This window comes from Falco peregrinus, chromosome 10, assembly GCF_023634155.1.
Source record: "Falco peregrinus isolate bFalPer1 chromosome 10, bFalPer1.pri, whole genome shotgun sequence".
NCBI lineage: Eukaryota > Metazoa > Chordata > Aves > Falconiformes > Falconidae > Falco > Falco peregrinus.
Genome location: NC_073730.1, coordinates 14,917,701 through 14,934,413, shown reverse-complemented (window position 1 = coordinate 14,934,413; position 16,713 = coordinate 14,917,701). Strand labels below are relative to the sequence as shown.

The 16,713-nt window shown below is 36.2% G+C and overlaps 1 protein-coding gene across 1 annotated transcript in view; it reads right to left on the bottom strand.

Annotated features, from left to right (window-relative positions):
• DPYD (dihydropyrimidine dehydrogenase) overlaps positions 1–16,713 on the bottom strand; it is a 367,955-nt gene that overhangs the window by 309,511 nt on the left and 41,731 nt on the right. The window contains exon 3 of the mRNA XM_055815469.1: positions 11,601–11,683. Within this exon, the coding sequence (XP_055671444.1) occupies positions 11,601–11,683 (83 nt within the window). The remainder of the gene's footprint in view (positions 1–11,600; positions 11,684–16,713) is intronic.

The window sequence follows — 16,713 nt, the reverse complement described above, 5'->3', positions numbered from 1 at the left end:
GCAGAACAGTTGGCATTAAGACCTGACATAACCCTCCTTGAAATGCAGGTAGTCTTTACCTCAGCCTAGTTCTAACCTAGTCCTGTAGGCTTGAGCAGTTGACACGGACATCCACATCCCCGCAGCCGCTGCATCACAGCTGCCAGTGCTGGCTGTCTTAGAGGCAGCACAGAAGTGCTCACCTGCCACGAGCAGGACTTGCAACTGCCCCCCTGCCCAGGCATGCGCTGCCCTGCTGGCTTTGCACAAATGTCAGCTGTGTCAGTGAGGATGACACAGAGGCACCCTACAGGTAGGCCATGACTACACATGTGGCTCTACAGAGCAGTTATTCAAGGTTGTCTATACCAACCCCAAAAAATAAGTTACACCAGACACTGGTAACACTGCAGCTGCATCTCAGTGCAGGCTGAAAGGCACATTCAAGAAATGGGGCTCCAGCTCCATTTTGGCTACCGCAGCCACATGGCTAGCGGTACTAAGGATTAAGCATGCAGTCCCAGCTCTCTTTAGTGGAAAACACTCTAGGGAGGCAGAATATCTCTTAAATGTACACCGAGTCCTATTTAAGCATTTTTAAATATCCCTGTATAGTTCTTTAATTAAAGCAAGAATAACTCCCACCCCAATCAATTATTTTATATAAGAAGAAATGTCAAGAGAATACATTCCAGGGCAGAAGAGGGTTAAGACCAGCCACAGTTGCCATGCAGGTGAATTTGCCATGGGAAGACTGAGGCATGGACACGGTGAGGCATAGCCCAACATCTAACTGCCAGCCACGAGCCATGCTAGACGCTGCAGGACCCTGAGAACAGGAACTGTCTTACACATGCTCGACTGCCTTCCCTGTTCACTAGAAAGAACACAGATAAGCAGGAAGAACCGCTCAGGAAACCCCTGTATGCTCAAACAGGTAGGAAAGAAAAAGAAAACGAGCAGAAAATTGTTTTATGAATATATCTTTTTCTACAATGAAAATACTCCTCGAAGTGTAAGTCTTTTCTTGCTGCTTTTGTAATATTGTCAGATACATACAAAGCAAATGCTGGGTTAATACTAATTAAAACTGACAAATATGGAAAAATCTTCACTAGACAAAACAGCAGTAATAAAAGTATCAGTAGTATTACACAGTACCATTGAACACTACTATTGAATAGTAGCAATAAAACTAATAGTATTTACAAATATAGTAATATAATTACTTTATTAAATAAACATTAAATATAGTAACAGTAATCACTATTTTTTAAGTACAGTAAAATCAAATATATTAAAAACTATTGAAATAGTACTTAAAAAGTAGTAGTACTATTTAAAAATATTTTACAAAAACTTACCAGTTTTAAAAGATTATTGTATGGTAATGGTGTCGGACTGTAAATCAATGTCTTTTCTAAGTATTCTGATGGAAATCACATTATAATTCTATCCATTAAATTCTGTTCTACATGCACACCCATTATTAGAACTCATTTGAATGGGTCCAAATACTATGGTGATATTTAGAACTGTTGAGATTTTATTTTACAGAAGAAAATGTCTTTCTTTTTTTTCCTTTCTGAAAGAAAAAAAAAAACAACTTTAAATTTTATATTGGACCAAGCCAGAACTAAATGCTCCAGATTGTCTGAACAAGCTAAATTGAAACGTATTGATAAACTCAATATATTAAGTCAGACTGAAACTTACTACAAATGCCTGGTCCACAAAGAATCTTGTCACTGCCAGTATGCTCTGCACATTACAAAGCACAACCTAGACAAGCAGTACTGGGCATTCAAGACAGCAGGAGATGCTGATCAAGAATATTTAGTTTGTTCTTTGATTCTCCATGACACTTCTTATGTTTGTCTCACTCTGTAAGCAGCTTCCTTTGTACAAATTGTTGCCTGAAATCTTAACACTCCTCAGTCACAGGAGCACTAAAATTTAGCGGCCTTGACTTAGACACTAGCAGTGAAAGTTTCTGGGTGGTATCCTGAAAGACCCAAAGTGGTCTAGGGCTCAACAGGCTGTCAACCAACTTTTCAACAGCAAGTTCTAATAGAATATTCTCCTATAAACGTCTGTGTTCCTTAGAAATTAGGATGGAAAATAGTTTCTGCAAAATTTTGTAGCTAGATAGCTGAATGTGTGGTACTGATGCTAGTTTATCTTCTTAACAACTGTTTTCTTGAAAAAAAACAATACAATTTAGAGTCTTATTTTCAATAAACAAGTTGATTCCATTGGAACATAAAACTTAAATAACTTTTTCTTGCTCTCCCAAATAGCTTCCAGTAAATAATCAGGATTTAAATTCAGCAGTCTACAGAGGAAGCGCAGATTAATTGCGATGGAAGTTAAATACCTTGGGGCACAGCTGGACCCACAGTTTAAGTCCCTGAAACGCCCCCACTCCAATATACAAAACATTTCTAGGAAAATGAATGTTAGCTCTTATATCCAGAAACACAACAGCCAGTATAATACAAAGTTAGGACTCTTGAGATGTAGCAAAAAAAGTAAGCATCATTACTAATATTCATCATAACCAAAAGGTTCTAAACACACCATAATCAGACAAGATAATGATGATCTGGCCACCATGAACATACAATGCAAAGACACAGACTACCCAATAAAGCTGTTTTGAATGAAGACTGTATTTTGTCCTCAATCCCCTAGCTTTGCTTTGTACTCTAAAGTCCAAGGAGAATGTACTCAGAGATGCCCATTGCAATAAAAAGCCCACCGACTTCAAAGGAAAGCGGGAAGAAAGATCACTTTTTGAGGCTTTTGAGGACAACAGTACATGTCTGTAAAGAAAAGCACAGATACATCTAAAATAGCCTTTGTAAAGTCAGAATCATTTATGACTGTACACAAAACAGAATTTACTGCAGGAAACAGGGGTTCTTGAATGTATGTGGTATGTTGTACTCTCAATAGACTGGCTACAGTGGAGATCAAATTCATGATTTGCAAATAAAACAGCATGAGCTTCGACAGCTTGAACTAAAATATCTAATTCCTTTGCCAAAGCTGTAACACACCCAGTTTCTGTGTATGTCCCAGAGTTTTGTTAAGATATAAATGGTATAAGCCACCTTCTAACTAAACCATCCAAAGCCCTGGAACATAAAATCAAGTATCAACAATCTACCGAAACTCATGGCTCATGGCAAGACCACCAGAAAATTTCCTTCACTTATTTCTGAACTTTTTGTTTCCCCCAAAAGTTTTATTTAATGAACCAAAACCTTTTTCAAAGTGTATCGGCTCATGAAACTAAGGTATTCGCAAGCCAGGTAGTCCATATTGTATATATTGTCTCTAGCAATTCAGAGCCTTTTTTTCTTGATTGTTAATGGTAGCAAAGAAAAAAATTCAGAAATATTCTAAAGCCTTGCATTTTAAAAAGTAACAAAGGAGTAACCCATAGAGTGAATTCAAGATTCTGTAGTGCAATTTCTGCTCTAATGGTTTGCAGAGAAGTGGCTATTAGTCACTGAAAGGTACAATGCTGCACCCGCTGCATGCCATCTTTGGAGTCTTTGTGGTAAGCCATCTGCCACAGTGGTTTTCAAAATCTGTTTCACCACCAACATCAGACAATATCTCCTGCAGTCTGCTAAAAAGAAAAATTTTGACTGTTATCCAATTCTTTTCTTTAAATCATAAAACTAAAAAGTTCAAAAGCAAAACCAGGCTCCCCTCCCTTGAAGCGACAGAAAAGGTTTTGTTTTCTCCTCTCCCCCAGAAATATTTTTGGGGAACGGTACACATGAATACAGCAACAATGTGCTTATCATACATGGAACAGACCTGAAGCATCATTCAGTCACTGTCACACATACAAGAAACAGTATGAAAAACATGCAAGATTTTACCAAAACTGTTCATTAAGATCTTGCCTAAAGCACACTTCGGCATAACAACACTTTTGTTCTAGATCCACGTATTGTTTATATACGCTAAAAAGCATAATTCAGTTCTCTGATGTAAAATAACTGCAAACCTGCATTGCCAATTGGAAACTCAAAAAAAAAAAAATCAGCATCCTTTCACATCTGACAGTCATGAACACAATCAATGCACAACTGTAGGTTAGTTAAATTTGCATTTTTTAGTTTATGCTAGCTAGGTGACTAAAGGAACATTAAAAGGAAAACAATCTAACTTATCTTGATCCCCTCCCCTGTAATATCTAAAGAAACAAGCCTACCCTCTATGTGACTAATCAAAAACAAATTACAATTCATAAATTAAAAAACAGAAATTATATACAATATTTTGAATAATCTATGTGCAATGATCAGCCAAAATAAACTTGGAAACGTAATTCAGTATCAAAATTTATGGTCAAGGTACTATGAAGTTGAATAGAACAATAGAACAACCCATCTCACAGTCAAGCTCAAAACAAGACACTTTATAGTTTTCTTGATTTATACTTTAAAAATACATAAAGCAATGCAATTACATTCTAAAGTGAAGAAAATAAACATTATCACTAGTTCCACAAGATCTTCAGTGTGAGTTATATCTGTAACTTGAAAAAATGGAGTTGTCATATATCAGAACCTTCTTTTTTTAATTGCAAAATGAAATATGTAGTGCTTTAATTCTCCATGTAAATGATACAGAAAGACCATGCAAGTTCTGATAACTATCACAAAAATAGCTACATTAATGTCACAAGTTCCTATACATGTTTGCTGCTGCAGCTCTGCACAGTGTCTGCCTGTAGACAGAAAGTACTCCACCATGGCAAGGTCTAAGCAATGCATCCCAGGCTAGGCCCCCAGAGGGTGGCTAGTGGGTGACTCAGGAGTTAATTAGCCAACAAAGAGCAAGGTGAAGTTGCATGAACACAGAGCCTTGCTAATGCCACTAAACAGCTTCTAGCACCTAGGCAGCTTGTTCAGCTGTAGCTATCTTTATACAGGGCTGTCTTGCGCTGTGAAGATACATGGTCAATGTTTGGTCAATGCAAGTGATGTTGACAATCTGTTTGATTTGTAATGTACACTACAGATGATAGTGAAATTCTGATTTCAAAATGGTACTCAGACAAAATAAAATTAATTTCTATTAGCCACATAGGTCTTTAATACAGAAATACTACAAAAAGTTCTCAAGCGTTTCTAATATTCTGCATGTATTCCTATACAATACCAAATGTAACCGGAAACACAAGCATCCTGCTGCATCTGCTTATTCCCATATGCTATTAATCATATGGTAAATTTATAAAATCTTCAACATACATATCTAGAAAAAAAATTCTGAAGAGCAGCATGGTCTATTCTTAAATTCCACAGTTCTGTGCATTGTTTTGGTTTTAGTCTGAGAACAAATCTGCAGGTTTTTGGTTTTTTGGTTTTTTTTAAAAGAATATCTCTAAGACAAACATAACCTAAATAAAGGTCTAAATTAATAAGCCTATATATCAAAGTGGTTTACCTAATTAGTATGTCCTCTACGGTGGGTGTGGTGTTTGGTTGTGAGATACATCAGAACATGGGCTGGTGACCCAAGAAGGCACAGTGTCGTTGCACTTCAGAAGCAGCACAAAAAAATTTAACAATCAGTTTTGTCTCTCCTAAAAACATGCCCCAAGCAGCATTTAAATGATTGCACTGGAGAGAAATGTAAAGACAGAAGAAGGTGGAAGAGAAGTTTGAACTTACTCTCTCAGTCCCAAGTAAGTATACTAATCACAAGGCTAGTGGCTACTTCAGATCACTGGAATTCACTCCAAAGGCTTCCACCTCCCCAGAACATGAAGGATTTCTTTGAATAGATGATCTTTGAGACCTGGATCAAGAACCCAGAAGCAATTATCTTTACTCCTTCTCATTCACCATCCCTTTCAACTTGTACAAGATTGGTGCCATCTCTCAGAACAGCTTAAGAACAATACAGGAAAGCAGGCATACTTTTAACATGACATTTTTCATTGTTCTCATTTTCCTCGTATTTCATGTCTGCTAACTCTTCAGCTCCATGATGTGGCTTTTTAATTAGGAAAACCAAGTTGCCTGACTCAGAACCAGAATATGAACTTGTATTTGCCACACCTCAGGCCAGAGTCCTATCTAGTTGGTTACTAAATATCTTGTAGTTTGTGCTGCAGACTTGTTTTTGTTCACATTTTTAAATCCCTAACATTTCCTCTGAAAACTAATGAACGCTGTGAAATTATGGAATTTCTTACAGTGCAATTTTCTTGGGTTTTGCCCATCCATAGAAACTATTTGTCAAATACATCTGACAGTCTAGACTATATTAAAAGAAGCTTGATTATTACTAACCCCAGCTTATACAGTTGTCAAGACAACAGTGAATATCATCATTAACAGAAACTGTTTCTATCAAACTGCAAATCACAGTTGAAGTCTCACTCCCATATTCACATTATCCAAAAGCCTATGCAAATATGTGAACGCAAAAGAAAATTCCAAAAGAACTTTGGTGTATTTTATACTGATCCAAACAGACAAGCAAACTTTCTCTCTCCTTGCCCATTTCAAAGCACAAAGAAATATGTTTAATTTTTTTTTTTTACAAGAAGTCTATACAAAAATATTCAGCTTTAATTTTCACTTGCAAAGCTTTCACACATACTAACTCTGTCAATGTTCACAAGATAGACCATATACATATTCACCTACAAGTAGGGCCCATTCATGTGTTTAACATCTCACCAATGTTACTGATTGCTCACTGCCATAAGCCACCATGGTGGCTTACCAACCTTGTTGATAAGTAAGTAATTGTAACACCAGATTCAGATGATATCTTCATCTGTCTGGCAGCAGGTTCCTGAAATCTACACTAGACATAGGCCTGAAGTGTATTACTAGTATACTGTGCAAAAGCAATGTATCATCTATGGGAGCAGCTGATACTCCAAAGGGTTGGGCTGCCACTCAGAAGGACCTCCACAGGCTAGAGGAACAGGCCTACTGAAATCTCATCACGTTAGCAGGGAAGGGGAAAGGGGAAAGACAAGTGAAGTTCTGCCCCTGGGGATGAGCAACCCCAGGAAGCAGTACATCTGGAAAGCAGTTTTGCAAAACGGCCCTAGGGGTCCTGGAGGATAAGCTGAACGTGAGACAGTCCTTGCAGCAGAGGCCAGTAACATCCTGGGCTGTGTTAGGTAGACCATCACCACCAGGGAGAAGATCCTTCTCCACTGCCCACCACTGGTGAGATACACCTGAAGTGCTGTGTCCTGTGCTAGTCTCCCCAGGATGAGACAGACAAGGACATCGCAGAGCAAGTCTACCAAAAGGCCACTGACACTGAGGTGGTTAAGGAACTGGAGCATCTGTCAAACGAGGAGAGGCTGAGAGAGCTGGGGACACTTAGCCTTGAACAGAGAAGCCTCAGGGAGACTTATCAAAATTATAAATACCTGATGGGAAGCAATAAAGACAGCAGAGCCAGACTCTTCTTACTGGTGCCCAGTAAAAGGGCAAGAAACGAGCAGAAGCTGAAATACAAGGAATTCCAGGGTGGTTTTTTTTTTAAAAGGGGGCAGGGACGGGTGTAGTATTGTTGTTGGGTTTGGGTTTTTTTGTTGTTGGGTTTTTTTTTTTATTGTGAGGATGTATGCCCAGAGTTTGGGGAGTCTCCATCCTTAGAGATATACAAAACCTGGCTGGTCACAGCCCTGAGCAACCTGCTCTACTTGACCCTGCTCTGAGCAGAAAAGCTGGTCTACCTCAGTGATGTCCAAAGTGTAGTGTGCGTAAGACAATCCACTTGGATATGGGTAGAAAATATTTTTTGTATCATTAATAAAGTTTTTAAAAATTATGTAGAGTTTATTTTCATTTTACCTCATCCTTTTTTAATTTCTATACCTGTGTGTGTTTTATAACTCACTTAATACATGAGTACAGTAGCACATGTACATAATTTATAAAGAAATAAACATACACATATTGGGGGGCATGCTCAAAAACATGTTTTGGTACACAGTCACTAGTCTGGAAACCTAGACCATACCCAACAGTCCCTTCCAATTTCACCTGTGATTCTCTCTCTTTATAACAACAGATACCTGTACAAATGAGTGAATGGATTCAGTAGAGAAAAAAAAATATCCCTTTCTGCCAGTTGATGTCTGTTGCTTTCTGAAATTTCTCCTTCACCTTGTTAAACCCAGTAAGTCCCTAAACCTTAACTTCTTCTAAATTGATAGTAATAATTGGGTTTGGATTCCTTCCACAAATATAGAAGTTACTTCATCTTTCCGGGGGTATCCATTGTGGGGTTTTTTGTTTGTAAGACTCCTCAAGGCTACTTTACCGTACTTTCCCAGAGGAATGGTTACTGCAGCATTCCACATTCTGGTTTTGCCACCTATGAAAAGGCTATGAAAGTCAGCACAGTTAGCCAGGCCACTTCCTCCTCCGCAAATGCTTAGCCCTCGTAGCAGCCAAACCAGTTTATAAGCTCCTTTACATTTCTAGAAGAAGCTTTACAGAGGATCAGGATCCAGATGTTTTACAGTGATTATATATTAAGAACAAATTCAGCTCTGTTTAACAAAAGCTTAATGCTTTTACTTATGCAACCTGACATTATAGGTATATATCTATGCTATTTTTCTACCAAGTTACAACATAAAATACCAAATTAAATTATCATATACACATTCAAGGTATGTAAAGGAATAGTCTGTTCATATGTAAACCCCACATCAAAAAACTAATGTATTTTTATTTTTTACTTAAGCTTTGCAGTTGCATTAAAATATAATAAACCATTTAGAGTACATTAACAAAATAAGAAAAACATTAACTGAATTAAATGCTTTATGATTTTATGTGCAATCATAAGTAAACCAAATTCTTACAATGCCACTCTTTATATGCTGAGTAATGGCAAACTACTATCAGTTCATTATCTCATTCAAGGTCTAAAATAATACATAAAGTAGAACTAAAGTTGATATGCTTTATGATCATTTATGATCATTTCAAAACCTTTCAGGAAGTTCATTTTGCATATATCTATATACATAAACAAGAAAGATTATTTTCATGTAATCCTTAATTTGAATACCATTCAGTTTCTGAAGAGCTGGAAAAAGAACAAGATCCTTCTTGGATATTAGTGTTTGTTTCTGCAGAGCACAGTTATATTCACAGACTAGTAATGTACTAAACCCCATATTAAACTGACCATTTTTCTCACAGATAAAGTTAAAACAAAAGGTCTTATTCCCAACAGGAGCACTGGGGAAAAATGTTCATTGTAACTCTCATCTGGCAAACCAGTAGTAGCACTCTGGGAAATCAGAGAGGATTTGGGCAGACTGCCCACTCAACTTAAGGCTCATCTGAGATTCACATATATCTGCTTAGCTATCCAACTAGGATTTTTCTGTTGTTGTTGTTTTCATGCCCACATGATTTTAGTGCCTTGTGTGCAACGTGTAACCCTCTTCACATGCTTCCCTTACCAGAAGCAGGCAGGTATCTCACAATACTGAGGCCAGCGAATCTATGTCCTCCCACACCTGGTCTGATGTCCACTACAGTTATGGGAAAGCAAAGTAAACTTTAATCTGTCAAAATGTATCATTTGAATTATATATTCTACAGATAATCTTAGGATCCAAATATAAAAATGCAGCCACCAAGGATACGGGGTGACTACATAGCAGTTGAAAGAACCGTACAGCCTAAAATAACAAGTGTCTTCCACACACACTCAGAAAAATACATACACCTACACGCATATACCTCTCTAAATTAACATTTTGCACCTTTCATGTGTTACTCAAGTATGTTGTAAAAACATACTACAGTCTTAATTTAGTAAGTATTGTCTTTACCTCCATAAAAACAACTAAGAAAAAAAATCAACCATATAATATTGACTGCAATTAAGAGAATTCCAGCACTGCACAGTATCTGTCACACTTCACAATCAATAACTATTTCTCTGAATGGCTTGTACACTAGCAGAAATAGCCAGGATACAAATTTATGAGATAGTAAAGTGCTTTTTACTGTATGCACAGCACAGAATCATGAGAATCTTCTACACAGTCCTTGTAACAGAAACATGACCTTTGAAATGCCAAGGCTCCCTTCACTAGCAAATGTTTATCACCAAAGAGCTGTCAACTCCCAAGTTTTTTTAAAGGATTAACGCTGCTGAGTCATGTATCACAAACCGCTGCAAACCTACCCATGGAAATTTTGTTACAGGACAGCAGCAACTTGAAATCCAATTTGCTGAAAATACAAAAAGTAGCTTCATATGCCAAAAGTTCCCCAAATCTTTATCTGAAATGACTTTCTATTTACTGGCACTACACAGAAGATATCTGTACACAGATGATCAACCACATAGGGAGAAAATCTTAAACGTATGAAGCAAAACAAGCAGAAAGTAAGAAATCACAATTAGAAAGGTGAATGTCATTATTTTTACACTTATTTGCAACACTAGTAGTTGAAATGTTCAGAAACAGAAGAATATAATTTGGAGGTAGTAAGAAAGGCTTCAAAAGAGGCAGGTTGCGTTTCAAGTCAGAATACCTTTACAAACATTTAATTCATAGCAGTGTACATGAGACAAGAGCATCATGAACATAGTCAGTCATGCAAATAAAGTCATTCACACATGTCCATAAATTTAAAGGGATTATGAACGCAATCAAAGCAAATGGGTGTAATTAGTTTCTCAAGAAGATTCTTGGTATTTTTTATTGTTGTTTTTACTTTTTACTATGTTAGCCCAAGTCTAAGAAGTTAACTCTGATATCAGGCAAGCGTAATGAAGCACTGTGTTTGCATCATTACATTTTACAATCCAACTTCCAAAACCTTTAAAAGTATAGGTTACTATAATTTTCTGATCCACAGATAATAGTATAATTAACATCTTCCTGATCACTCAGTGAGTTACTTTAGAAAACCTGTCTTTGATTGCACCACCTTTCAGCATAGTAATCATTCTTTTCCAGATACTATAGCTGGCAAGTTTCTTTGGAGTCCTGTACCCAGATACTCTACAGTGCAAGTAAGGGTGACAGAAGGTTCACGTACTGACTAATTTTAACCTCCACCAGTAAGGATTAAGTGCAATTATATGAGGATAGTAAGCAAAATATACATCTCTACAATATATGAAGGGCCAGATAGTTCCGTTACCAAAACAAAAATCATGTAAATCTGGTGATAAAATCAGAGTACACAGGAACTACATACATAAAAATCAAAACCAATTTAAAAGCAAGCAGGTTTGTTCAAACAGCGTTGCACAATTGCTTTAACACTTACAGAATTCAGATGAACAATATTTCCATTCACTCGGAGTTTAGTATAAATATAAAGCAAGGCACCCCTTAAGCATTTTAAATAACAAATTAAACATTTACGTTTTTTACTGTGCAGTCAGGCTTAACATTTATGCAGCTTCAAAACCAAAGTACAGCCTCAAGGGAAGCCTCTCCACTGACAAATTAATACCTTAGAGAATAGAGCTGAATGGTGGCAATGAACTCATTTGTTCCCCCAATAATGAAGAATGACTCTTTCTTTACCACATCTGTGACTGTTGCTATGGTGACCCAGACTTACCTCATTGCTTCTCGAAGTGCTCCTCGCTCACTAAGAGTCGTGTGCTTGATGTCATCAAAATTATTTTCTAGTTTCTCACAGTTCTGCAACAAATGAACAAATCCACATAAGGCTTTTAAAAAGTATATTGACTATGTATTAACATTATTCAACATCATGCAAACAAAACCGATTTATATTACGTAACCTCAAATTATGCATTCTGTTTTAATTACACAGGAGTCATTAAAAAGACATTGAGAACACAGAAACAAAGTAAACATGAATCTTATTATATGGTTGTCATGGAAATCATCTTATAAATGTTCCATAATGAAATGTATAGAATTTTTATTTTTTCTTTTTTGAAAAAAAAAAAAAAAAAAAAAAAAAGAAACTAATTTTTCCTTATCAGTATCCAAGACTACAAAGCTGCTATATACGCACAGATGAGAACAGAAACCTAAACATGCATTTTACAATTATAACAAAAGTTATAAATTCTGTCCCAATGAAACAGGAACAAACCAACATATTTAATTAATATTTAATTTTTAAAACATAACAAAACCTGAAAAAATTAATTGCTTATAGACAACTCAACCACTTCATGTTTTTTCAAGATTAGAGCTCACCAGTATTTCTAACAGTAATACGAAGCCAACAATTTTGTGTCAATAACTGAAATAAAACTGTGCTATATTCTGTTAATTATTATTAAATGCGTGAATGGTTCCATTACTCCAGAGTGCTGATGCTTTTCTTCTGCTCCCATAATGGCAGTAAAATTGATTCAGAAGATGCTGGGAAGTACAGAAATTTGTATCTGTGCAAAGTTTGAGTGAAATACCAGCAAACAAGAATTCTCTGATACTCTCATCATCTGCGTCATTCGTAGGATTTTTATATTCTCTTGAGGCTTCGTCAATACAGGAGGCTTTTAGGTTATCCCTATTCTCTTGAGGCACCTTTCTCCAATACCAGAACTTACCTCTGGGAGGCATAATTTTGCCGTATGGGTGTAAAAGAAACAAATTGCAAGCCTAACAGTTACTAACAACCTTGAAGGCAGGATTGTCAGGCTTTTTACGCAGTAGCTTTAAAGAAAATATGTCCACTATTATTTGGGCATATTGCTTTGACAGTTTTTAATATCTGAATTAATTTCCAAGTCCACATCTTTAAAGATAGCTATAATAAATACAATAAAAGTTACCTATAGTTATTTCTTTTGTGCATTGATTCTTTATTTTCATAATCACATTCAATTTGTGGCTACAAAAGCATTACTGGAAAGGAAATAATTAGATATTTGTAAATGACCTAACAAGATACTTGTTTGTTCAATTAACACTTAAACTATCATTATTTTTAAATCAAATTATAGACTTCTTAATGCAACATTTTAATAATTTAAAATACATTTCTGAGCAGGAGAAATGAACAAAGCTGCATTTGGAACTTTTGCCATCTTTTCTCTCCTTTATAGAAAGTGATGCTTGTCTTAAGTATGAGTAGCAAATCTTACCCCATGGCTAACTGATGTTTTTACTTTGTTTATATTACAACCAACTGTCCTTTGCATGGCAAAATCCTACTCAAAAACTCAAAGTGATTACATGAGAAAGACAGGGAAGCTCTGCAATGAAGTATTCCATTATTTAGATCAGCATACATTGACCTTCAGCTCAAAGCACATACAGGCAGGTCAGTCATTTAAAATCCACAAAGGAAACCCAAATCGACAATACTAATTAATAAAAAATTCCCGATTCATCAGTAGCAAACCAAAAGTATCTGTGCAAGTAAAAAAAATCAAGCCTCCCATCCTCCAGGAAAACAGAGCATTTGGAATACTGCTCCAAGCACTAAAAGAGTTTTAACTGTTTTAACAGTCCCGTGCCACCAGCATCTCAGGACAGGTTCAGAAAATCTGGGCATCACACAGTTCATTTCTCTTAACCTCGTGTTATAAAGCATGTAGAAACAACAGAGGAGCCAAAGCATACAAAGTTTTTTATCAAACACAACTAAATCTTGTCTATATCGTACAAGCTAAAATAACTGATGCTCTCCATGTAGAAAATGCCAGAAAGAGTAAGTTCAACTGGTATTTCTTCCTTGTCTATATAGACCATGCTGTGTTAGTCAGCTGAAGGGCAAAAAAGGTGGCCCATATATAAAGAAAATGCTGTGATCATGTAGCCTTACATACAGAAATATTCCATCTCAACTCTAAACCCAATGTGAAAATGGATAACCCAGCACAAAAAAACCTGAACTTATTTCATAAACTCAAATACCAGATGTTGTACCAATTCATTTGGCAAGAAGATGAGCTTGCTTCTACCATTTCTGAGAATTGTTGCTGGACAGTATTTTTCTCAGCTACTTTCAGCCTAACAACTCTCATCCATGGTACAGCAGCTGGAGAGCAAAGAACTTCACCATTAGGAAAAAATTAAATAAAAACTGAGCCAGATGCAAACTCCAGAAGGAAAATGACCTCCTAACACTATGTCATCAGTTACTGCATACATACTGAACAGGACAGTAAGCAAATACTGATCATACCCACTACTTTCCAGTTAGAGCTGCAATCATTCAAAACTGTATGGTGGGTCCTCTGAAGAAAAGAGAACAGGATGTCTGAAATACCAAATATATAGCATAGCTACAAGTGTATAGATGTCACTTCATGAGTCCGAGTATGAGCTCACACGCTACACTTCTACATCATCTGAAAGGGTATCAGTTTATACAATATGAATGAAATTGTGAGCATGGGAATACTCTGAAAAATATGTCTGGGAAATGATGAAACTTTGGTAATTTGTGACCAGGGTGAGCTTTACATTCTTAAGTATTAAATAAGTAGCAAAAATTGAGCTGATTCTATTATCCATGCTACCAAATAAATTAATATCTATAAGCATCTTCACAGGGCAGTATGTTTGGCCCATAACACTTCACACATTTAAGTACAATAAGCAATTAAACTCCAAGGTGTTTCATTTTGAGCAACAGCTAAAGTAAAAAAATCAAAACACGAGCAATGAAAAAACTTGAGTTTGGTGGCTTACTGCCAAGTGATTTTATCTGCGTATAAAGTCTAGAAGTTTTAACTCTATAATTCAATAATTATGTAGTACACTGTATGTTATTGCTATTGATAGATCTATAGCGCTGGATGATATTAAACTAAATATCAACTTTGAGAAGTTCAGGAGGAAAAATAACTACAGACATACTATTAAGGACATGGTCATCATAAGTCAAATTACCATTGCATGTGAAAAAGCCACAAAAGTCTAAATAACTGCTTCTTAAAGAATTCTAGAATAAATATTTTGAGGTTTTTAAATGAATGAAAAAGCAAGACCATCAGGAAGAGATTTTATATATATAAAAATAAATGGCTTAGTTATTATATGAGATCTTAACTAAAACTAGTTTAAAATGGAGCTGTAGACCAGATATCCACAAATATCTGTGGCATCACACACAGCATACTGGTGGAACACCTAATCAGAAATGAGAAAGATGAATGATGAATGTATGAATGTGAGGAAGAAGGAAGATTAATGAACAAACTGAAAAGCTTTTCCTCCCATAGCCACAAAAATATGATTTTTTTTTCCTACTGCAATTTATTCTTAATAAAATAAACTGCAAACTGGGAACAAGGACTATGTGCTCGTAATTCTGTATCTTCAGTCATGGTAAGTGATAATATCATCATGACATAAACTTTAGAATTTATACACCAGTCTGATGAAAGTCAGCAACTACCAAGTCCAAAGTACTCTTACTCTGACACTGGCTGAAGTGGCAAGCTAGCTCACGTAGCTGGAGAATATGAACACTCCCTCTAGTTTTAAACAAAACCTAGAATTCTGGTAAAAGTGAAATTGTACTTTTTAATGCACATCTCTAAATACGCATCAGCTTAGCTTTCTTCTCTATGTTTTTGCCTTGGATGGAAAAGCCCTCTTTACTTGGCTTAGTCATTTGAAAAGCAATTCTTGATTTATCCTTTGCAGAAGTAGCTCAGAAGCCAAAAGTCGTCTGTTGCCTGGTGTAACCAATGAGGATCTCCCAAAATCACAAAAGCATTGCTGCCTCTGCTCTGCCATGACAGGCCTAAGAGTCCGACTTTTAAGACTACTGTAACTCAAACTTGCCCATTCTGCAATACAGTACTGATAAAAGAAGCGACCCCGCTTCCATTGAAATCAACCTTAAATTTTCCACCCAAATGAGAGTGAGATCACACTAAGCCATATATCCTGCTACTTTATCCTGAAATACTTCACTGCAGACTTTCAAAAGTGTTAGTATTACAGATAATGTCTTACACACATTTTGAGATAGTTGAGAAATAAAAATCTTTTGATCTGACAACAGCTAAGACCTATTCTAAGGCAGCCCGTATCACTGAAGTTGAGTAGATCTCTTATCCTAGTTGATACACTGCCAAATCAAAAGACTGACTTAAAATACCATCTCTTTACTGTGAAAGAAGTTTTTAGATAAGTAGAATTACTGAATTCTTGGAATTCATTGCTTCCACATGGCTTTAGGAAATTTTCTTAGAAAGTCTGAGGTTTTTTCCAAACAATTCTGAAAGTAAATCTCACATTTTTAGCATCAAATGTTCTCTGTGTATTAAAGAACAAAAGAACATACAGCAACTGAAAGATGGAACATCTCTCACCTGTTCAGTCTCTATTTACTGCTGCTAATACTAAAACAAATCCATTTTTCTCCTGTTTTCTCCTTTATAATCCATGAAAAATGTTCCTACAGAGTATCTTGTATCTTAAATTTCTAATGTTTATGCAGCCATATTTTTAGATGTGCATATTAAAAGTATTTGTATCTAGATTTCCAAGTGCTTAAGATGAGACAACCTGGTTGAAATTCTGAAGGATGTAGTAGCTCCCTCTGATATTTCAATTAATTACCTTTAAGGAAGCAGGCTCCAAAAACAGATTGCCAAAACTGTTGAGGACTTATAGAATCTACTGTAAGTACCTATATCCTGTATAGTTAGATTCAGCAAGAAAAGTCTCAAATATTGGACGAAAAATTCCTTAAAAAGACAAGTCCCACACATACCACAAGGCTGACC